At 46.3% G+C, this 24,730-nt stretch overlaps 1 protein-coding gene across 2 annotated transcripts in view; it reads left to right on the forward strand.

Moving 5' to 3' along the window:
* Nrp2 (neuropilin 2) overlaps positions 1 to 24,730 on the forward strand; it is a 115,502-nt gene that overhangs the window by 53,774 nt on the left and 36,998 nt on the right. For both annotated transcript variants that reach the window (XM_026394577.2, XM_026394579.2), the window contains exons 8-12: positions 4,978 to 5,122; positions 7,624 to 7,973; positions 9,685 to 9,829; positions 13,688 to 13,804; positions 16,760 to 16,900. In XM_026394577.2, coding sequence (XP_026250362.1) covers positions 4,978 to 5,122; positions 7,624 to 7,973; positions 9,685 to 9,829; positions 13,688 to 13,804; positions 16,760 to 16,900 — 898 coding nt within the window. The remainder of the gene's footprint in view (positions 1 to 4,977; positions 5,123 to 7,623; positions 7,974 to 9,684; positions 9,830 to 13,687; positions 13,805 to 16,759; positions 16,901 to 24,730) is intronic.

The following is a 24,730-nucleotide window of genomic DNA, read 5'->3' on the forward strand; positions in this document are numbered from 1 at the left end:
GCAGCAGGACACAGTGTGCACTGTTCTCAGTGGGGCCAAAGTCTGTGCATGCTGTTCACACAAGATTTAAGGAAGGGGTCAGCAGAAGAGGGGTCACTATGACTAAAAGTGGGTGAGAAACAGGGAAAAGATGACCTTGAAAAACATCAGTGGTGCTTTCTAGCTAGATGTTTCTTATTTTATATATAAGAAAAAAATGTTTTTATTTTGCACTGTTTTAAATAGTCCATGTAGTTCCTGGCTCGTGGATGCAAGGGCCCAGTCAGCACATGCTGATTGTCTTTCCTAGGGGGTGTAGATAACAACCCAACTAGGGTGTTGGAGAGCAGCCGATTTACTTGGCAGATACCCCCCTCCCCCAGAGGTGCAAATCAGAAAATCCATGAAATGCTGCTGGTTTTCAGATTCTGTCTTACTGAAAATAAAACAAAGGTCTCAAGAATCAATTGGAAAATGTTGGATTATGTTCAGAATTCAGTGAGGCACCAAATGGATTATCCAGACCACTTTGTGCCCTGAATTGTTTTTTCAACTTGGTTTGCAGAGATGCACTTAAAGAAATCTTTATGCCCAATATAACTTCTTCTTTTTAGCAAATACACCCACATGCATATTGAATAATTACAACATAATTAATCCTATCCCCAGAAAGCTAGGGTCACCTTGAACATACTCCTGATTGTCCAACAACAAGAGTAGTATTTTTCTTTAAAATGAATAAAAATGTGTATACTCTCTGACTTCCAGCTTTTAAAACAGATGTTTAAATTTGATCATTGTTTTTGATATATGCCTGTCTAGAGATAATATATATATATATATATATATATATATATATATATATATATGCTCTGGGTATAATATATAGAGATCCACTGATTTTTCTCAGCATTCTGAACATGTCACTGCGAAGTGATGACCTAAAAATTTGGAGCCTCAAGATGGGACTTGGGAATCAATGGCTTTCAGAACCTGAACTCTTCCAGTTGGCCAAGAACCCATTTGTTGGGTGTTGTGCAGGCATTCAAGCCAGCTGAAAGTGATGGTAAACTCTAGTGTTCATTTATGGGCTTATTATCAACATTTTCCTGCAGGAGAAACCAAGGTATCTAAGGTTTATTGATTTTCCTGTAGTGATTCAGTGAGTCGGCAGAGAATAGGAAATAAAACCAATTTCCTGGCATCATTTCCCATGCACACAACCCCTTACCTTGCAATGCCTAGACTGGAAGCCAAGAATCCATCTCAGGGAATTTGATCAGAAAACATATGAAGGGTGATTCTAAAACCACAGAAGCATTGAGAAAGTCATAAAGATGTATAATATATGATAGCATTTATCAGCTATAAATAGGGGCGCTACAGGGAGAAAAATAGAGACCTTGTAAATCCATTGGGTCAGGAGAAATAGAAACTGCTTAATATTTCATTAAAAATGGATTTTCATAAATTGCACTTGGATATCTTTGGGCAAAAGACAGTAGGTAAGGCCTAAGGTATTGTTATTCATTACTCTTGGTTATTAATAATTTGAACTGTTATTGAACCAACACATCAACAAGGTGTGTTCTCTCTGTGAATGGGGCACTCGCCACTGGTTGTGGGCATTATTTGAAGTGTATTAAAAAAAAAGTCCACTGCACTTGTCCACAAAATCTCTTTAACTATAAGGGACAATGAATGCCTTTTCACAAAGAGGATACCCTTGGAGGAGTTCATGAAAACTCTTGTGAAGAAAGGCTTAGAATTTAGCAGCCAGAAAGAACCTGACAAATCAATGCATGCAATCCCCCCATTTAGTAAAGAAGGAAATTGGGGGCCCCCAAGGAAGTAGAGATATTTCCCTACCTTCTGAGCTAATTAGTAACAGAACTTGGCTCCTTCTCTTGATTCAGCAGTGGGTCTTGTTTTATTTTGTCCACTTCACCACACTCAGAGTGAGAGATGTGTAGAAATTTTAAGGAAGATGGTAGGTGCTAAGGATATAGCTTAGTGGTAGAGTGCCTGCCGAGCATGCATGAGGCCCTGGGTTCAAACCCCAGTACTGTTGGGGCAGTGGGGATGATGCTCCTTCAGCAAAGAACCTGGAGCATAGGGAACATATACAAGCACAAAGTCAAGAACAAACAAGAGACCAGTAAGGAACCAGACTCACAAACATGAAGGATAATTTGAAGCCAAGTTGAAAAGAATCTTCATGTGATTACAGGGGTGGGAGAAGAGGGAGCAAAAGAACAGCAGAATAAAGTTGCATGTAAGCCACAGGCAGACGGCCTAGAGATCAACCATATGCTTGCCGCCTTTCTGACTGATGCCACTGTGGGTGGAGATTGAGGGGATTCACCCAATACCTGGGCCCCATGTATCCATGAGAAGATCAGCTCCTCCCCAGCAGGTGTACCCCCATGTTCACATGCAACCCCATTGGCACCCACACCACTTTCCCAAAGATGCTCCAGCTACCCAGTCATTCCCTTATGAAGGGAGAAAAGGAAGGGTTTCTTGGCGTTGTTTGCCAAAGCTGAGGAATGAAGGGGTCAGATCAGATAAAACTGGATATTAAAAACACACAAGACATGCTGTGTTTCTAAACCGTACCAGCATGGTGTGTATGCTGTGGATTGGTGGCTGTGTGCAAGTTCAAATCCACTCAACTCTCCAAGGATATATTCACGTGGCAAATAAAGCAATTTCCCCCACATGAACTCCTTAGAATCTCCTGCTGGAAGCCTCATGCCCATCACTATCACCGTCCACAGGGAGCATCCAGAGCCCCCCCAGCCCCCCAGCTGCTCACAGCACCCGTCTGAAATCAGCAAAGAGCTGCATTTGCTTCTTTCTTGCCAAAGCAAAGCAAAACAAACAAAAGCCTCTGTCTCATGCTGAATTCTGGGAGAACTGATTCATCTCTTTTCCTTGGAATCCGTTCCTCCATCCTTTTCCTCAAAGCCGGGAACCCTTTGTCAGCATAAAGCCAGCAAGAAACAAGAATATGGCAAGGCCAGGACTTTCCTTGGTGCTGGTGCTCCTCTTGTTTTGGGTCCCTCTCTGAGATTAGGGTTGCAGAGGGTCCAGGACCTCTCCCCTCTAGCCTTCTCCCAGGTATACGGCTCCACCCCTTTTCTCTATTTCCTTGGCTCTTCTACCTTCTTCTCTCTCCTCCTAATCTTCAATCACTGTACAGGAAGCAGCAAAATTGAACCTGAGTAAGAGGAACAATCACCAGTTCTTCCTCTGTGCTCCCTGATGTCGTCAAGACAGCAGAAGGGGGAACAGACAGCCTTAGGATCCAGAGTGCGAGGACTCCCCCCTCCCCCCAGGGAGCAGAGGGAGCAGCGAGCTCCATGGGCTGAGTGGGAACCCCTCAGATTTGGTGGACTTAGCACCAAGAACTATAGTTTAAACAGAAGTTGGCTGATGCCCTTCTTTGTTTTTCTGGAATAAGCCACTTCCTTTCATTTGGTTGCAAATATGCCATCGTGGTGTATTATTAAGTACAAGCTTGCAAATGGTGGGGTTCACAGGACATGGAGAAGAAAGGACTATGTTGGTAACTGCCTGTAAATGTCTGTGCTTTCCTTTGCTGTCACTCTAAGCCGTTCTATGATGGGATTATAAACTCACGCTGGGGCCACATCACTGGACAGCGATTTTACTTCCATTCAGCCCATGATTGGGGACCTTAAAGGCTCCATGACTCCTAGCTACCAGCATGAATACTGCACATTTATTTAAAGACATAAAAGTCAACCCTAAGAAAAAGCTTAAAAGTTTTGGATTCAGACAAGCATCTCTGAGCCTAGGTTTCCTCATCAATAAAGTGGAGATTATAATACTTTGCTTCCTGGAGTGTTGCAGACACAACTATGTTTACACAGTGCCTGGCTCAAAAGCATTCAAATATACTAGTTTCCCATTCCTCTGTCCCAGCCCTGTTGGTACCCCAAATTCCTAGCATGTCCTGGTCATCATAAGCTGACATATCTAGTTCCCCTGCACAGGAGAAGGTGCTTTTTGAGGCAGAGTTGGCCATAAGCAAATTTACAGGGTCCCTGGGTTATTACAGTTGTGACAGTCATGATTTAGAAATGATGTTTGGTTAGATGGTTTTTCCCTTCCCCCTTATTCAGGGAAACCAAGAGAAACTCACATATACTTGCTCCAGTTACTTTTTTTTTTTTAAATGGAGAGCACAAAAAAAGCATAAGGTCCATATGGCAGTTATTGATTTGGACCATCTGGTAAGCCAGGACTTGCGTCTACCATGTTGGATCAGAAACTACTCCAAAAAGCCTTTCCTCCCATAAGAGACGTATTGGTCAGCTGGGGACAGGGATGGATTTCATGACAGGGTAGGGACTAGAGTAAGAGGAAGTGGAGCAGGATTCTGAGGGACCACCTGCAACCATGACCTACAACAAAGACCAGAGAGATGCAAGAAAGTATCCACTAACCCAGGGACCTTGGCAGTAGACCGGGCCCCCTCACCCACTCTCTCACTCATGGAGTGGGAAAGTGTCTAAGTAACCATCAAAAAAAAAAAATGTGAAACACTTTATAATTACAAAATTCCCTGCAAATATTCCTGTAAGCCTACACCAGGAGGAAGAGGGATTGTCAAATCCAAGCTGGAGAGTGATTTTAATAGATACTCTAATTTTTCCTTTCTTAGCTTCTGAAGTATTTTCTCTGACAAGTTCCTTCCTCTGCTTGCTTTCAGCCCAGAGACAAAATTTCCCTTCCCTCTGAATGTTTTTGTGAAGACTATTTATTGTTTTCCAAGTTGGAGCAGTGTGAGAAATTAATTTTTTTTTTCATGGTGTTGTAAAATAAACCCACATCAAGAAACCTCATGGTTACTTTAGACTTGAGGGAAATAAAATTCAACAGAACTTTTCAACCCACTTCAAAGCCTGTTCGGGTGGCTACATTACCAACCAGGATCTCAGGAACTTACTTCCGTGTCTTCTGTTGCAGGTATTCCAAGCCAACAATGATGCCACCGAGGTCGTTCTGAACAAACTCCACATGCCGCTGTTAACGAGGTTCATCCGGATCCGTCCTCAGACCTGGCACTCGGGCATTGCGCTCCGCCTGGAGCTCTTCGGCTGTCGGGTCACAGGTGGGGTGGGGACTGCATCACTGACCAATCCTGGGTTCTGCTCCCTGTTCAGAAACTGTATGGTTGTACCACAAGACTGTCCTGGAGGCTTGGATTGAGGACTCAAGTCCCATAAGCCTCCATCTTTTTATTCATTCACTCATCCAATGTATTTTCCTTAAGCATCTACTAGCTAAAATTCATGGAAAGCTCACTAGGAGCCAGGTTTAATTCTCATCTAAAATAGATTATCTTTTATCATCCTTTATAATGATTTCGTGAGGTAGATGTTATTATTATTGCTTTATAGATAAGGAAACCAATAGGTAAAGAGCTTGATCACTCAACCAGTAAATGGTAGAGCCAGGGTTTGACTCTGGGCAATTTGAATCCAAAGACTCTGCTCTCAAATAGTCCTCTGAGCGGCCTCAAGCCGGGGCCAAGAGCTACACAGACCCAGTTCTGTGTGTCTATTATGGATGAGTTAGGCAGATATTAATAAGCAAGCAAACCTAAGAATAGATTAAAATTAAAAACTAGGATAAACTATGTTTCCCAAATTATGTTTGGAAATATGGGCTCATGGGATTTGACCCAACCCAGGGGGCCTAGGAGGACTTCCTTCGGGAGTTGATGATCGAGGTCAGAGGGCAGAAGGCAGACAGGCATTACCTGGTGAAGAAGGGAGGGTAGGTATACCTGGCAGTGGTCACAGGTTGCTCAGTGGCACTGTTGGTGAGAAAGGGGGTGGGGGGTGGAATGGAAGGTATAAGTGAAGGAAAAACAGGTGCTCACATGGGCTAAAACCCAAGCAGTGCAGATTGGAAAAGGCCAGAGTGGTATCTGGATGTCTTTGGGAAGTTGATACAGTGGTCTGGGTAAAACACCATGGTGGCTAGACCAGCGCCAGCCTCTAGCGCCTGTCCAATCCCCTTGTCTTATGGACTCCCGCCAAAGCAGGCAAGCTGCCTCTTTGACCTGGAAGGGTCTTCAGTGTACATCCACCCACCTGCCTGCCCCCAGGTCATTACAGCTCTGACAGGGAGTGTTCCAGGGTGTGGCCCTGTGTGGGCACTCTGGTTTAAACTCCTTGCATTAGTACAGCCTCTGTATCATTCCTGTTCCTTCCTTGTACATCATCTTGCCCACTCTTCCTAACCTCCCTATGAGGTGAGTGGGGCAGGTGCTGATGTAGAAATCAAGGCTCAAAGAAACAAACAGCTTGACCCAAACCACCCAACGACAGGTGGTTCCTGTACCCACATTTTCTCAATACAAATTCTCTGCTCTTAACACCTTTACAGAAAGATCTAGCTTCCCTCTCCTGGAAGCTGTTCACCCTGATTCTACACAGAAAGCTGTTTTCTGATCCTTTGTGTTGGTGTTCCAGGCCAGCAAAGGCTAATTAGCAAGGATTTAGTGAAGATTCACTTTCTGGAAGATGGAAAAGAAAGAACCAGTGAATTTGGAAAAGGGAGGCAACTTGAAGGATCTTTTCTTTTTTAATCTACTCAGTTTTCATAAGTTTAATATACATTTGCTGTTGCCCTGCCCAACACCACGATTCATATATTTTGCACTCACTCATTCACTCCACAAAGGCTGTGTGTGAGGCCACACCCTGGGTACTGCAGCTAGAGAAGTGAGGAAAACAAATGAGGTGTCTAGCATCATGGAACTTTAGGGTTAGTAGACAGGATAGAAAAAAAAATGCAAGTATGTGTCATGATAAGCAAAGATGTATATGGGGGAAAGAACGGGATGTTCTGAGAAGGAACAAGACTTAATTTACATGCATTCAAAGATTGGGGATGGCCTTTCTGAGAATGTGACACTCATGCATTGGGGTGAGTAAAGGGTACCTAGTGAAGACTGAGTGAAGGGAAGGGCTCTGAGGTGGTAGGAACAGCCTCAGGCAGTAGAGAGCTTCCATACACACGTGGAAGTAAAGATCTGTTACTGACCCCAGGAATGTTTCCATCTAGTCAGCAAAATGATCATCTAAGAAAGAAGTCAATGTTTTGCTGGGCTCCCCTGTGCTCATGGTGCTTGAGAGAGTCAGAAGGGACTAGTGGCTTGGAAAGGATGCACAGTCATGCACTCTGAGAGGCCTTGGCCAAAGCCATAAATACAAACAGCTACCAGCCATCAGATACTTAAATATGCCAGGCACTGTCCTCAGGGCTGCTACATAGTGATGAACAGAATCCTCGCAACAACCCCCAAGAAATAGGTGTGACTCTTACCTCCCCTTTCAAAATGGGGAAACTGAGGCAACAAAACAATTTAAAAATTATCCCAGGACGTCAGTTAGTAAGTAGCAGAGTGAGCACAAACCCAGGCAGTCTGGCTCCAAGTTCAGGCTTCGAATCACTGTGCTCTAGGACCTCAGAATGCAGAGAAATCAGTGCTGATCCAAACAAAGTATTTGCATGGGCTTCTTCTGCAGCTCCCTGCTAATAGGGGGATGGTCTTCAGTTTGTGCGGGTCATCCATGACCTCCATTTTCTTTCTCTCCACAGATGCCCCTTGTTCCAACATGCTGGGGATGCTCTCGGGCCTCATCGCAGACTCCCAAATCTCCGCCTCCTCCACCCGCGAGTACCTCTGGAGCCCCAGCGCTGCCCGCCTGGTCAGCAGCCGATCGGGCTGGTTCCCTAGAATCCCTCAGGCCCAGCCAGGTGAGGAGTGGCTTCAGGTGGACCTGGGAGCACCCAAGACAGTGAAAGGCATCATCATCCAGGGAGCCCGTGGAGGAGACAGCATCACAGCCGTGGAAGCCAGGGCATTTGTGCGCAAGTTCAAAGTCTCCTACAGCCTAAACGGCAAGGACTGGGAATACATCCAGGACCCCAGGACTCAGCAGCCAAAGGTAGGCCATCCTGGGAGGATTCTGAAGCACTCCCCAAATAGGGAGGCTAAGTGGGGTGCAAGGAGTTGGGGGTGCTGATTTCTCATCCAACAGCCATCATCAAACCTCTGCAATCCAATAACGCAAATATTGAGAGATTACTTTGTGCCAGTCATAGTGCGTATTACCTTATTTAGATTCTCTTAACCCCACAGGCTCTCTACAAGGACGATCCTTCCATGGCTCCCATTTTAGAGACGATGAAACTGAGGCTTTCTCTCCTAACCAGGGTCACACAGTTTACCTGTGTCCCAGCCCACGATTCAGAAACTATAAGTCCGACTCAAATCCAAACACCTAACCCTACTCACACTACCTGTTTATAAAGTTTAACACCCTTCACACCCTCTGTCAGACGGAGTTTCCTTGAAATTGGCCAGACACCTCAAGAGGATGTGGTTGCTGGAAGCCAAACTATAGAAACTAGGGATTTACTTCCAAAAATAACTGTTTTTTTTTTTTTAAACATTGCTGCACTCCTTTGTATTTTCCTAGTTCTAACTGCTTAGATCTTTCCTGCCCCTCATAAGGAAGAACAGAGAGAAATTTACTCCAGGCCAGAAGTTCAGGCCAGATAGCCCACCCACTGCCATCAGAGAGACGAAGGCCGGGAGAAAACATCTTGCCTCTGTCCTTCTTCAGATTCATCTCTTGCTCTGATCCTCCCTTCTACGTTATCCTCATTTTCCTCAGAAGAGCAGGGCCCCTAAAAAAGAAAGTCATATTACATGTCTCTGGTCAGCTTCCTTTTTGAAGAAAATGTTTCCATTCCGAATGTCAAGGCCAGGCCTGGTTTGGAGGTTTTGCAATGCTGGTCTCAGCTCCCGACTCACAATTTCAGAGGTTTGGAAAGACTCTGGGTTTGGTAACTGGAGACTTCAGTGGATAGAGAGGTTGAACCACAGGCTTCCCCAGGGACAGCTGACCCTGGCTTTTCTTGTAAAAGGAGGTGATCTTGTCCAGGGTCAGAGCCTGGCCTCCCTGAGATAGTGCCCCACTTTGGGAACTTTGGCCCTCGAGCACCCTGCAGCCAGGGTGGTCCAGCAACAGCACTCCTGGAGGTTACTCAGCTCCTCACCACCCCAACACCTGCCCTTCCCCTAGAGGAGGGACCCCAAGGTAGCTCTGGATTGGGGTCCCACCCAACCTCAACCAGGGCTGCCCACCTCCATCACTTTTCTCCATCAGGGCGCTAGGTGAGGTCTCTCTTGATAGAATTATCTCTGCTAAACAAAGGTTTGGGCAGTGTGTGACCCGAAGACATTGGAGTGGTCTTTTTGCCTTCAGGCTCTCAGTGAACTGCTGGTCAGCAGAGGCTTCCTAAATCTATAGACTTTCATGCGTTAGAGAAAAGGCTATCTTTTCTCTCTGACCAAGTTCAGCTTCAAACCCATTTGGAGCCTTATTCTTTCCCGAATCCTCAGTGTCCAGCCCAGGAAAATAGACATCACTTGACAATTGCCACTTTTATCTGCTCCCCATTTTCTGTATTTATGGGTCCCTCATTTTCTCATAAACGAGGGAAGTACTTTGGTCTGAAAAATGAAGCTCCTGTAAGTCATAATGTCCCATGAACCAACCACGAACTGCCTTCTGGGTTGGTTGTGGTGGGGGAGAGGGTGAGCAGGGAGAGATCCCACACCAGAAGATCTGATGGCTTGTCTCCCTGCAGCTCTTTGAAGGGAACATGCACTACGACACCCCTGACATCCGAAGGTTCGACCCCGTTCCAGCACAGTATGTGAGGGTGTACCCAGAGAGGTGGTCTCCAGCGGGCATTGGCATGCGGCTGGAGGTGCTAGGCTGTGACTGGACAGGTAAGGCTGCTTTCCTCTGTGGTCTCACTTACATGGTTTTGTGACCCTGGTATCTCAGAATGCCTTGGAAGGGAGTGGCGGGGGGGCAGCCAACCCTGGTAAAGCTCTTCGAACTAGGAACCCTGCCACCCCATCCCCTGCCATGTGCTCAGACCACCTCTGGATTGGGACGGTTTCTCAAGGGATGTGTTGGCCTTTTTAAGGGATCATTTCAGTTCTCCAACCCGAGTCTCGCACAAACAAGTCATAACCACACACCTCCCACCCAAATTCAATTAGACCCTGGCTCTTCAGGCCAGAGGGCTGTGGCTGTTGATTTAGGGCAGAAAAAATACTCTCATGATAATAAAGTAATCGGTTTATGTCTGAATCTGGCCTCCAGATGTCAGTGGCTAAAAGACGGCATTTTCATTTCAGAGCCACATCTGTAAAAGGCATTCATTTGCTCAGAAGGGACCCTGTTGCAGGGCAGCCTATGGGAACTCTTCCCAGAGTGCAGCCTGAGTGTTGCTCATTCCTGTCCCCGTCAGGTGGCACAGGCCCAGGGCAGTACTTCTAAGTCTTCCTCTGAGGGTGAGGCCTGCTGAGCTCACCCACCCTTCCTTGTTTCCAAGGCAGGGCTCTACCCTTCTGAGTCAGACCCCACCTCCCCTGCAGGCACTGGCCCTCCTCCCTCTACAGAGCTGGCACTAGATCTCACACAGCGCTCACTCACTGTCTGCCACAATGAACTTGAAGGAGCCACCTGGGGCTCGGGACCCAACCCAGTGCAGGCAGGAGCAGCCAGCAGGCTGAGCTGTCCTGCCCCTCCCTACCAGGGCCCCAGGTATCCCCATTTTCCTGTCTGTGCCCTGCCTGTCACCAGCTCTCCCAGCAGGATGGCATGAAGGATTAATAAGGGCATGTCAGAGAAGTGCTTTTGGCTCCCAGGGAGAAAAGTGCTGCCTGTAGGCCCGCTACAAGGGCATCGAGTGAGCCCCGTTGAGGCGTGCCCAAGTTAGCCTCTGTCACCTGGGAATTGCAGGCAACCCCAACAGATACATCCTGGTAGAAAGACACTTACTCTCCCTTATGTAAGGACGAAGTCCAGGTTTCTGCAGCCTGCTCCACCTGCCGTCTCACAGGTGTTGAAAACCCCACCTCCAGCACAAGCCGGCTTCATTTACAGCCGCCTTAGAATCAGGAGTTAGTGCTGTGGAGGATCCAGGAGCTGCAGTCTAGTGGCTTCCAAATGTGTTTGAGCATGATCCTCAATTTAAAGTAAATCTCTATCACAGCCTTCCTCACACACGAGCACGCACATCCATGCGCACACAGGAGTGATAGTGTGTGGTTGAGTGCTTGCACTCCAGAGGTAGAGTGCCAATGTCGAGTCTTTCCGCTCTGCTGTCTCTGGCTGCATAGCTGTGGACAAGTGACTTAGTCTCTCAACTGGCAAACAGGGATACAATAGTCTATCTACACCCCTAGAATTGTTCTGAGGATTACAAAAAAATCAAGCATATAAAGTGCTTAGATTGCTACCTGGCACCAAGCAAACCTTTCATAGGTAAATGTAACTGAAGCAGAAGGTTCCCAAAGCAGTGCTATCCTTACTAGGTGAGTGCACTCTGAAATTTTATAGCTCAGATTTTTAAAATGCTGGTCATGACCCATTAAATTCATTCTGTGATCTAATGAGGAGTGTGACCCATGGATTGAAAAATAAATCACAGAGCTAGACCAAGCCCCCTTTTACAGACAGGGAAACTGAGCCCCAGAGAGAGGAAGCCACTTGTCAGAGGTCACTCAGCTTCCTGGGGGGCCAGTCCTCTGTCCATCTGAGCCTGTTCTCTCCCAGTCTGGCCCTGCTTTCTGGCCAGCTGGACAGTTGCTAATGACCTCCTCCCCTGATTGTCCTCCCAACCCCAACCTGCCCCAAATTGCACTAGTGATGGTTAGCAGCAGGTTTCCCATTTCAAAGCCCTGCCTGGCCCTTGGAAGATCAGAGTTGAGGCGTGTTACCCTGTGCTCAGCCTACTTCCCTTTGAAGTCTCTGACATCTGGCTTCAATTTGGGGGAACGCTGCCGTTTGATGGGCAGTTACCTTGGAGCGCCCAGTACAAACACCGTAGGTACGAAGACCGGTGCGATTTCTTCCCTTTCATTCCACACTGTGCCCTCTCGTTGCCCTGCTGGCACCCAGTGCCCCTGGGTTTCAGTTTATCTCTACCAGTCAGCTGACCCATTTTGCTGCCTAACATTTTCAGAATCCGTTCTTGGGTCATGTGGCTTTTCCTCTTTTGTAGGCTTTTCCAATTTCCATCTGTTTCGGTAACTCACTCTTGGTTCATTTCTTTCTTTCTCCCCCAAAAGGATAACAGAAAAAAAAAATAATAATGGGCTGGGTCGAGCTGCTGAAGCTAAATAATTTGACAGCGCCGCTTCACCTGTTAGTGTGTTTGTTTGTGTTCCAAATGTTTACTCCTGGCCTTGCCGCCCACAGCTGGCTTTACAATTGAGTTTGAGATTATATGACACAGTGACAAATTTGAACTTACAAATTAGGATGCTTCGAGGTTATTTGCTATTTACTTTGAGCAAGAGGCAGACAAGGCAAAGGGACGTCTGAAAGGTTATGTGCGTAGTATTTAATAGCAGGAAGGTGGGAAGTCGACCGTGAAAAAAGCTATTCAGCGTATTTAGCAATTTCCTTCAGCTCCTGGCTTTATTAAATGGTATCCTGAAGGGTGCCTGACAAAGGCGCCTAATCACCTACAGTAGTGCAAAGGAGCATGTGTAGAAATGGGAGGAACGATTTATTGGCTTCTTCGGGGCACCTTGTTGGAGGGCAGCTCTGAGATGAAGATACCACCCCGCGACACTTGGGCTTGAGCACCAGTTTCCAAAACTCTTTCCACCCCACCCAGGGCCTGACTCATAGCTCCATTCATTCCCCAAATGGTTGCTGAATGAATGACTGGCATGAGCAAATAAACAAGCAAATGAATGGAGGAGTGAATCACCTAGAGCCCAGGTCAAAACCAACTGCCTGCAGCCAGGTCAGGCCTCGCCCCTTATTAGAGCATTTTAAATAAGTTGCCAACATTGACAAGCCTGGAGATTTTACATGGGGATTTTTTACTTCTTATGGGGTGGGGGTGACTTGGGGTTTGAGGGACTTGGCCACACTGGGTCACCTCCTCCCCAGGCTTCAATCTGCTGGAGCCAATCATGGAGTCACCTTTTCCACCTGGCATGCAAGGTCCCCCTGGCCACCATCTCCACCTCCACTTACTCTCTTGCCATCCCCAGTCTGCTTCCCTCACTGACAGTGGCTGTTTAGATCCCAGAAACCCTTGAATTTGCCACACCCTGACCCAAGGGCACAGCCCAAATTACTTTCACCAAATAGAATCTGAGTTTCTTGAAGTCCATATTCTCATCCATCTGGTTTTGGGCAAACATGAACACAACATTGGATCACACTGCCCAAGGTGCCCAAGTGTTGGGTTTCTCTTATGGCTTTGGGGATAGTGCTCCTGATTACTCTGTTATAGATGGCCCCATAGGGTGTTTTGTAGAATTAGCTTTCTGGAAAGTTTCATCTGATGGAGAGGAGGCCTTTTGTACTGGCCTTGAGGCCTTGGTGTAGAGTCAAGGGTACAGCTGCTTCTGCAGCTCCAGATCATTCTCATTTGACTCAGGCCATGCTCCTGGCCCGTCAACAGCAAACACAGGTGACTTTAGTGGTTTTTGCACATGTGGGCATCTTCACTTTCATTCTCAAAAGCCCACACTTAGGAAAGAGTTTGGGGGCATCTTTGGGGCATTTCAGGGCAAACTGCTTTAACGTTCTCATCCTTTGTCTTTGCGCAGACTCAAAGCCAACAGTAGAGACTCTAGGACCCACCATGAAGATTGAAGAGACCACCACCCCCTATCCCATTGACGAGGAGGCCACAGAGTGTGGGGAGAACTGCAGCTTTGAGGATGGTAAGGATCAGGGTGGGTGTCGTATTGCATCTGGGATGGACCTATCAAAGTTGGGCTGGTCTGTGACTGGGCAAGGACTTGGGGTGTCCTGGGTCAGAGATCCAGAGAGTCTTAGGGGAGGCGTTAGGGAGGTACAACTACTAAAAGGCTTCAAACAGTGAATCTAGAAGTATTCAGATATTGTAATCAGTAGGTGAGAAACCATTGGTCATCAGCTAAGATAACATGCCTCCAAGGAAAACCTCCTAGGAGAAATCTCATGGTTAAGCCCTTACTAATGTGTTTCTCCTATTAAAGGAAAGCCATTCCCAGCCTTAAAATTCATTAATCTGTGTCTCCGCAGTACAGTCAAGTGAAAACCTGACAGTCATCTGGTGATGTCTCTGGAGAGTAGTAGTTGGGCTAATTCACCAGTTGACCATAACTTTATTGCATTTCCCTGTGTCTTTCACCACTGCTGGATTAAGAAGGTGGTATAACAAGGATGGTTCTACAAGGTAGTGTATCACATCCTCCATGATGGAGTGCAAGCCAGAGGCAGGGGCAGAAGTGTGAAGAGGCATCTTGAACCAGTTGTTTAAAACTCAGAGACCCTTGTTTTGGGATCATCTCTTCACAAGGGAAACCTGTATGCCTTTTATTTCATTTTCTAAGCAAATCCAAGTTAGACAAAATAGTAATTGGCTGAGCCCAAAAGTAAGTCACATTTTAAATCATACTGTAAAGGTCATCAAGTACTAGGACATTCCGAATAAATCACGTGTTTCGGGACACCTGGCATTTCTGGCTAGAATCTTGAGTTTGACAGCCTTGATTCACAGTAAATTACTGATCACCATTAAATGTTCATTAAACAAAACGAGGAGAGATTGGCAAAGAGACCCAAGGAAAAAACATAAAGACATAGGTAGATGGTGAAATACACACACAGCCATTTGATAGTATGAAGAACTGCACAGATCAGGGCTGTGGGGGTGGGGGAGAATGGCTCCAAGAAAGGGCTACTAAGAAGAATGGGAGGAAAGCCAAAAATAAATGCTGAAGTTGTGTGACTGAAAAATGATAATTTAATACACATGCTTTAGGGAATGTGCTTTTGTATATCGTGTGGGTGGAGGACACTATTGGTCAGGGTTGGTTGAATACAGAATCCTGACATTTTAATGAACTTGTTTTTGTTTTATGAAGAGAAGAAGGAGACTTGGAGAATCTTCCAAGACATGTTTAAGACAGTTTGAGAGCCAAAAATGCAATGCATAGGGAGTTAATGTACGATATTAGATTCATAGAGTTAGCTTGATGGGGGCCCCAGGGTGGGGATTCTATCCAAATGACAATCCAAATTGAAAATTTAAGGGTTCTGCAGCAGATTTTCAGAAGTTTATTTTAAATATAATTTTACCGTTTATAGTGGTTTGTTTGATTTGAGGTTTCTTTGATGGTGCCTCCCTTCTCCTTTTTAGCAAAAGATCTTTTTGTGGAATTTGGTTCCTGAGATACAGTATGCATGTAAACATTAGAGAGGAATTATGGTATATTGAATTACTCTATATTTTTCAATGGAAAAATAGACTTTCAGAAATTGTTGCGAGAAGGGGATGGTGAAGGCTAAAGGGCCGACTTTTCCAAGCCACAGGTTGATGCTTCTGTAATAGATTCCATGTGTTTCTTCTTTACTCAAGCTGACTTTGGCCAAGGGTGGGCAAACATTAAATATTCTCTCTTGGGAAGGGGAGGCACAAAAACAGAATCTACTGGTCATCTGCCTCCTGCTCCTGAGGTCAGCAGCACCCTGTCCCCCTAGACACAAGCCTCCTCAGTCCCGTGGTGAGCAATTTGCTTCTACCAGTTCTGTTTTTCCCTTTAGACTTCCTAACCTGCATTCTGAACCTTCCCCACGGAAATTCCTCTCTGGGAACCCTGGGAAGGGAAGTGAGAAGGCCAAAGACCCCACTTCCTCCCTGCTGCCAGCCTCCGCCAGCACTTTTCCGCTGTCTCTGCAGCCACTGCTGGCACCGTTCCACATTTGGGTTCCCATTTCCTCTCTTTTCCCACCTCCACACCACCCTCACTTAATCATGTATTCGACACTCCCTCATATTAGATTTTTGGAGTTGGCTGGAACCCCAAAGAAACCCTCTTGGATCAGTCTTCAGGCTGAGGCAGATGAACCTCCCGAGCAGATGGGTCAGGCCATTTGTGAAATCAGTTCTTAGATTTCCACAAGGAAAGCATTCTCCACCTCCCCCTGGGATTCTAACCTTTGGGGACTTCACAATATAAAATGATTTCTTCTCCTGGTCACCACGGAGCCGGGTGGCCTGTTGGTCTGGCCACTTCGTCTTGCTCCTAACTTGTTAAATTGCCCGCCTGGAGCTGCCAAACTGTCCTGGTCTTCTGAAATAAGAGATGCATCACCCAGAGGTGAAGGGTGGCAGACAAGCCCGCCTTGTTCCTGAGGCCTCTTTCTTTTTCTCTGGCCAGAACCTCCCAGGCATTCCAGCCTCTCTGGATGCTAACTGGCTGCCCCACCATCTCTGAGAACCAGGTTGGCAGGAGATGAGATGCTACATTTTGGGAGCCAGCCTTCCACTGAGGCACTGGGGAGACATTCTTCTCTGGCATTTAGGGAACAGCAATTTTCACATTTGTCTGCTCTCCGAGGTAGACAGAAGAGGCCGATTAGAGCCTAAAGCCATTTGGTGGCCTCATTTATAATTGCTTACTATGGGAACCACTGGCAGACTTGGCTTTCATGCCTGGGAAGGATGAGACCAAAGCCTGACCCGAAAGCCAGCGATCGCCAAGATGAGTTAAATGAATAAGCAAAGGGAGCCACTTCTTTCTCTGCTCGGCAGGCAGGCCTTGCCAGCCATTTAAATAGCACCACTGTGGCTGTTCTCTGGACCCATTTCATTTGCCTTCCTTTGGGTTATTTTTTTTCTCCCCCTTTAGACAAAGATTTGCAGCTCCCTTCAGGATTCAATTGCAACTTCGATTTCCCCGAGGAGCCCTGTGGTTGGATGTATGACCATGCCAAGTGGCTCAGAAGCACCTGGACCAGCAGCTCCAGCCCCAGCGACCGGACATTTCCAGGTGAGCCAACTGAAGGCTGGGAGAGGAAGGACGTGAGGCCAACCTGCTGCATGTTTTCCAGCCCCAGCTCCGCCTGCAAGCTTCATCACTTCCCACCACAGAGCCATTCTCTGTTCCTTGCCCACAAACCACCAGTCTGTGCTGCAGACGTCATCGCACAGACGAGTTGCTGGCCGGTTCCAGCCCTCACTTGTGATTACAGCACAGCCTGGCATCGGGGAGGGGGAGGGAGAGGCCAGGATAAAAGAAAAAGAAAGAAGGAGCATTGGGAGGTCCCAGGAGATGGGAGGAGTCCTCGTTCCCACAGCCAGCATGGCTGCCACTGTCACAGAGCCTCTCCTGGTATTGTTCCCAAAGTGGCTCATTGGGAAGCCACTGGCTTTGACTCTGAGGGATACTCTGAGTATATCACCCCTTCTGGAGCCTAGCAAGACAAGGGACTGAAATGCTGCCGCACCCATGGGTGTCCCAGATGTGACACCGATGGGTGCACAAGCAGAGCTTGGCAGGTTAAGTTCACCCTTTGGTTTCAGAGAGCCAGATGCCATCAGCCTTTCTAAACAGGAAAGAGCAAGAGTTGTCTTAACTTTTCCACCATTGAATGATTTCCTAGTGGCGTTCCCGTCAACGTTTACAACTTTCCAAAGGCTGGGGGAAAAAAAAGAATGCGCTTGTAATGTTTGCCGCTTTCGGTGGTGTAAATGTTCTTGCTGTCCATTCAGTTCCAGCCACTGATACAGCATTGGAGGCAGAGTTTAGAGGCACAGGGTATGAGAGAGAGGTTTTCTATTGTAGAGTTGCTATGGCTATAAATTACCTGAGAAGCAAGATACTGGCCAAATTGTATTAAAATAATTAGGAAGTGTGGTTTGGGGGATGTTTATTACCTTTTGTTTTTAATATGATTTATTGTAATTTTATGTGATTTCATTTATCATAATGATTACATTTAACTTCCTTGCAAAATTCCGGAGAATTTAACAAGGGACTCTCACTAACTGGTACACTTGATCCAGCACACTACTCGTTATCTTTCCATTTTTCTACACCTCCAGCCTGGACTTAGACTTCTCTGTAAGCATTTGAGAGGAAAGGGGTTAATTCTGGAAATTTCGTAGACTAAATGTTACTAGTATGTAATGGGATAAAGCTAGAAAATAAAAGGGGAAAGGGGCTTTCCTGCTGCCAGCTTCCTCAGAATTGCTCTGCTGCCCCTCACCCAAGGCCTGGAGGTGTCCCCTGTCCCCAGGGAAGAGCAGTAGGACAGGACAGTCACTAGGAGAGCGCTTGGGCCAGCCTCTGACACAGCCCACTCTTGGTTTCCTGGAGGGTCACAGCGTCTGCTCTGGAGAAAAACATTTTCATATTTCAAGTGTTTATCTCTTCAGCATTTGAGTGCTCAGAGAGATGAGTATCTGAAGATGGCCACGGCCTCAGGCTCAGGAGAGAACACTTACCCCAGTCCCAGCCTTCATCGCCCTCCCCCCTCACTCACTGCAATAATGTTTAATTAATATAATGAGCCTCCTGCATGTTGGGAAAAAAAAATACTTATTTTTATAACCCAGCCTGGATTTTTCATTTCATTTCCTCCCCTTTGAGACTGGGTCCAATTAATTGGTGGGTTTTCCCAACCCCATCTTTTATCTGAATGTAGGGGAGGCTGGTAAGGTGTGTGCTCATGTGCAGAACAAGCTCGTGTCTGAACAAGCACAGTTTGTGGTCCCTATGAGTTGGGGGGGGGGTGTCTGTGAGGGTGTGGATAAGGTACGGCTTGGCAAAGGCACTTTGAATAAAGGGCTGCCCACGGGCTCTCTGTAGAGTGGGGAAATTTACTGACTCTTATTCAATGTCCCCCTTCAGGTTGTTTTCTAATAATCCTGGCCCCTTCTCTTTCGCTCTTATAAGGAGATTTTGCCCAACAATCTCTGATGCCAGTCCTGTCCAGGCGACAAAGCCACGTAGCAGGTAGCAGTTTTGGAAGAGCTTAAGTCACCTCCCTGAGACTCTGGCCTGTACCATTCTTGCCCTTTACCTGCCCCCCCTTGTCCAGTGCTGGTCCCCACCTGAATGTCCTACCCATTGACCTTTGCTGCTGGTTGGGAATTCTAGTCTTTGTCCCCATTCCACTTGATTCATGCCACGATGACGTCTGGGAGGGCTTTTCAGAGCAAATTCACAAAATGGGCAGAATCTCAGCCTTTGGCTGAATGGACGGAACTGAAAATATTAGGGCCATAAGGAACTGCTAGATCCAATGTTGTTCCTCCCTTAAGATACTGAGAAGGAAAACAATTATCTTGCTCTTTCAGAGGAATCCCTGAAGTTGGGAAGAGTGGCACTTGTAACCCGCCTCAGGGAAACAAAATCATAATATTGTTCAAGTCCTTCCTTCTATCCTCGGATGATTCTAAAACCCTGTTTCTGCATTTCCCATTTTCCTTCTGCTTACAAAACTCAAAATCAGGCTTTCAGCAGAAGATAGAACGCCCTTTCTGTTCGGGGTGGTCCTTTCCTTTAAAAAAAAAAAAAAAAAAACAGGGCCCTGAGGGGAGCCAGCAGGAGAAAGGAAACAGCTGTGCTTGTCTGGGGGTGGGGCAAATGCTGATGGGTTCACAGTGGCTATGCCACCCAGTCAACCTGAAAGCCACGGTGTCACCCACGCTTTGCTATCCCACAAAGAGGAGACCGGTCCCATCTTGAGGAGCGTGTCATGTATATTATCCCCTTAGAGGGTAGGTAGACAGAAGTAATTAAATTTGGGTAAGGAAGAATGCCTCCATCGAGGGTAGAGGGAATGGGGTTGGGAGAAAGCGTGGAAAGAAGGGAGGAAATAGTCATGTTGAAATATCATACACAAGCCATTTGATTAGAAGTGTCTGTGGAAACTACTTACATTCCTTAGATGTTTTTTGATTTAGTTGTTTTCTCGTGTTTTCTCCCTCACCCCCCCCCCTCTTCCTTCTCCTTTTAAGTCAGCAATTAGTTCTGTTCCTTTGGCCAGTGCTGATGGTTGCTCCAGGCTGACAAGACACCCACTGGTCTCATTCCACTGTTTTTGTTTTTCAAGACAGTCTTTCAAGCCACTCAGAAATGCTTTTTTTAGCCCTTTGCTTGTGGCCGAGCAGCCTGGAGTGTGTTCATCCCAGCCCCTGGGGACTCTGTTCCAAATTCAGTGACCCCTGGTGGCAGAGGAGGAGCCTGCCCATGGTCTCTGAGAAGCCACTTACCTTTAGTCTGCAGCCACAATGACAAAGAAGGGTCCCTTGTACTAGGGTGAGCATCATTTCTACAGATATTTTCAAGGGTTTTGATTGTGAAGAGGATGATCAGACTCAGGTCTTTAAGGAGCAAGGCAAAAACTCTGAGGGCTGGCTCAGGTATTTAGAGCTGCCATGTTTAATATAGGAGCCACTAGCCACATGGCTATTTAGATTTAGATTTAAATTAATTAAAATTAATGCCGCTAATGCTTCAGTTCTGCTGCTGCCCTAACTACACCCTTGGCACAGTAGCCACCCTGAATCAGTCAATGCCTGTATGGAACATGTCCACAGGGACAGGGTGCTGTATTGGACATTGCTGATCTAGGACCCTTGGTCATTAACAGGAGAACACCTCAGAGCCCTTGCTGATGCTTTGGTTTCTTGGTGTGTTATAAACCAAGAAGCAAGTAATTAGGGGGATTTATCTTCTCTATAATCCTTGCTGAAGTGTTCAGTGGACAGTGTTTTAATTTTTTTGTATCATTCTACTTCTCTGAGCAACCATAGTCAAGTATAAAAAAGTAACAGCATTAGATGGTATAGAAGCTACTTTTGATCAATCAAAAAGAGCATCCTAAGTAAGTACAATCTGATACTGATAAGAATAATGATAGTTATTGTTGTTATCATCCCTATTATTATCAGGAATGAGACAAGAAGACTAGCTATAAAGCCAGATCAGCTTCATAACCCTCAGGTGGGTGGTGTTCTTACATGTGTGCTGTTTTATACATTGGTTGACCTGGTAAAGCACGGGTACAGTGTTACTTCATCTCAATAATTTCAAATCATGACAGTGATATGAAGAGAACAGGCAAATTCAATTTGGTGTAGTCCACTGTTTTGACAGAGCTTTGCCTTGCTTAGGCAAGGACTTGAGAGGGCAGCACCCGGGTTCAAAAACAAGCTCAAATAGGCATAAATCCAGTATCTTGATATCCAGATGTTATAAATTGTGCCTATCCCTTCAAATATAAGTGACAGACATATTAACTCCTCATGGGGGATGTTTAGATGCAGATTGGGCTGCAGAATAAACTCCATTAGAACAGAGACCAGAGCTGTGATTCACCATGAATGTGCATAAGAGGACTGTGGGTGGGTGCTGGGGGGAGGGTGTTTGCAGAGAAATCTAAGGAAGTAATTGATGAATGAACTCACTTATGCTAGACTTGAATTTTGACATTGAGCTAACATTGATTCTGAATTTAAAAGCAACTCTCTGGTTTCAAAATATCAGGTGGAACCAGTGGCAGCAAACACTGGACTGCTGTTGGGCCAAGTTGCCTTCAGAAAGAGGTTCCTGTGGTTTGGCTGGGGCACAGCCACTGCAAATATAAGGACAGAAATCTCTTGGGCTGTAGACCATAATGGATAATTAAAGTCCAAGAACAGCTTGGGCTAAAATAAATTTAAAAAAAAAAAGTCAATATTGAAGGAATAATTTCACCTAGAAAAGGAAAGAATAGAGGCCCTTCTTTAGGGAAGGTAGGAAAACATCTCCAACTTCTTGGGAAAGCAAAGCTCTTACCTCTTTTCCCTGGTTGAATTCCCCAGCAGGGTTTACATTGCTAACAAAGATGCAAAGACGACAAGAAGACTGTCCCAATAGTCGAACTTTTCCTGAAAACTGACGTACCAAAGAACAACTCAGACTCCAGCGCAGGGCAGGCCTGAAGCCTTACGTAACCACAGAATGTTCTCTTGTAAAGCTTGAAAACATCCTGCTGAGTTCATCCCAAGTCATGTTTCCTTTAACCGGTTGTTAATTTGAGGACCTTAGCAGAGATAGACTGACCTTGGGAGGCCAGCTGAGGGGCTGACTCATGTTTTAGGTATGACCTATACTCAGAGTCTGTATCTCCTGCAGCACTGAATATTCTTTCAGATGGTTGCTCTAGTCGGAGGGCAAGATGCTAGCCAGGAGATGTGTGTGTTGGACAGATGGCGTGTTTGGCTTTGTGATAGCCAGGAGGAGCAAGCTGGTGATTTATTTCAGGGTTTGGTGAGGTAGAGACACAATTGAATCCGTGGCAGTGGGGCCAACCAGGGTCACGTGTTCCCGCAGCACTGAAGTGGCTGAAGCCAGATGGACCGTAAATCGCCAGGTGAAATATCAAGAGACCTTTCTAGAGACAGCAGCAGGTTTGCAACGCCTGAATGACCCTGTCCTCTGCGCTTCCTCCCTACCCTTTTGAACTCCTGTTGTTTATTCCCCTGTGATTGTTTTCCCTGCATCGTTGGCGACCACAGATGTTTTGAGTCAAGGACCCAGCGAAGTGTCTCCCAAATACGTCAGGTCCAGGAGGAGAGGGATTGTGTCTCTGGGACATTATTTCTTCACTCTCTCTCAGCAACTGAACGTGTTTCCTTTCCATTGTCTTTTTCTTGGAAGCTGTCCATCCCCGGCAGCACGGCCATCAGCTACAAGAACCAGAAGGAGGCTTCCAGCAGGCAGGACTGGTTCTCGCTTCGCTAGTCAGTCTTCGCATTGAGGCAACATGGTGACAATCCAAAGGGCCTTTCCTTAAAGTCCAAGTACATCACTCAAGTAGCCCCTCCCCCAGGCCTTGCCAAACCTTTTTTTCTATCAAGTCCTCCACAGCCTCCATATGCTTAGAGCTTCCTTGATATCTGGCAATGGTGGGCCATAAATTGGAATATTCCAGAAGAACAGTCTTCACTCGCAGCACATGTTCCATCTCAAGATCTCGGTGTGGGCACCATGGCTTTAAAGAGCTAAAGCATTTAGCTTGGAAGAGAGGTCAGTGGAGACCCACCCCTGTAATCAAAGCCCCGGAAAGGGGACGGTTTGAAGGGACAAAGGTTGTGTTTCCTGGGGAAGCACAGACTAAAGGTCTTAATTCTTCATAAGTAAAAATGTTTTTAGGTCAGAGAACAGAAACTGGCTGTGTGGCCTCAGGGATAGCAGGAGAAGTGCTTAAATAACAGCCAGGGAACTTAAGACCAAATTGAAGGAATTCCTGGCATTTGGGGCTGTGGCCTTGACCACACATTGCCCTTGTGGCCCGTGGAAGCACTCTCTCTGAAGAACTTCAAGCAAAGGGTGACAGTGAGCTTGGGGCATTTTGGCCTGCTCCAAGTCATCCCTTGAGGTCGCACCATGTTCCAGGACGAGAGACTATTTTATTTCACTTACTGTAGACGGCATTTGACGGCAGACATGTGGTGAACAGTGCAGGTTGGACAGCTTGGGGCCAGCTGGTTTCTGGGGTACAGACAGATCTGGGGAGTCAGTCTTTGTAACAGAAGACATCTTGACAGTCCTCAGGCCAAACCATACTCGCTTTTCAATCTTGAGTTGACCTCGCCAGGTTATTGGTGGCCTTTCTACCCCCTTTTCTTTCCAAATAAAACAAAGGCAGGCAGAGGAGGGGTGTGTATAGTGATAGGAGTAATTCGTTGAGCTTTTACTGTGTCCCTGTTACAACCTAAAACCTTTCCATGGCTCATTCCATCTGTGCCTCCCCCACAACCCTGTACAGTAATGCTGTTAATACAGCCACTTTACAGATGGAAAGATTAAGTCTTCCAACAGTTAGTGAGCCTGAGGTCAGGATTCCAACCCAGATGAGAGGCGGTACCCTGGCTAGTTTACTCAGTCCCCTCAGAGTTCAAATCCTGCTTCCATCTCTCTCTGGCAATACTCTAGGTCACATTGCTTCAGTTCTCTGAAACTCAACTTTTCATTTTTTTTTTTTTTTGGTGGGGGAGAGTTGTTTGTTTGTTGTTTTGTAAAAGTCGAGGAGATAATCCTGATTGCATAGGGCTAAATTTTGCGAGGAAGATTACATCAGGTAAATAAATTCCCAGTGCAGTGTCTGGTATGTAGTAGGTGCTCACTTTGTTCATTATCTTCTCCCTGTTTTTTGTTTTGTTTTGTTTTGTTGTTTCCTGCCTTTCCTTGCACTTTTCCTGGTCTGTACTACTCCTTCATGATGTCCCTGGTTCTAATCAAGCCTCTGTCAGTGACAGACAGGGACATTTTGCAGCTCAGCGTCCCTCTGACTGATGTCAACTGCTAATTCTTTAAATTTACATATCATCTTTCTTCCCTGGAGCTCATAGCACTTAGCAGACAAGTGGGCACAAATGATTTAACTAAGTGAAATCCAGAGGCCTGCTCGTCTGGAGATTCTGCAAACTAGTGGATTAGCTCAGATGTCAGCACTGAATTATGAGCCTTCAGCTGCTCGTGCTTAGCACACCACCAGCATTAATCCCTGGTCTTGCAGTGGTCCTTTAAATCATGCGTAGTGATTATCATCCTACTGTGAGAGAGAGAGGGGAGAAGAAATGAAAGGAGAGGGGAGGGGCTTCTGAGGGCCCCTGGAAGAGGCCTGCTCGTGCCTCAAGTTCTAGCAACAGGATGAGCAAATAGAATGGACCCAGATGAAACCCAGTCAGCCCACTTCCTCATAAACCACACGCATTTCACTTACCAAATTCTAACCATTATGCTGTGATTCCCCTGCTGCTTAAGAATGCAAATTCACACAAGTGACAGTATTCCTGCCAAGCAGTTTTCAGGCAGCAAGTGGGT

The sequence above is a fragment of the Urocitellus parryii genome, chromosome 1 (assembly GCF_045843805.1).
Source record: "Urocitellus parryii isolate mUroPar1 chromosome 1, mUroPar1.hap1, whole genome shotgun sequence".
Taxonomy (NCBI): Eukaryota; Metazoa; Chordata; class Mammalia; order Rodentia; family Sciuridae; genus Urocitellus; species Urocitellus parryii.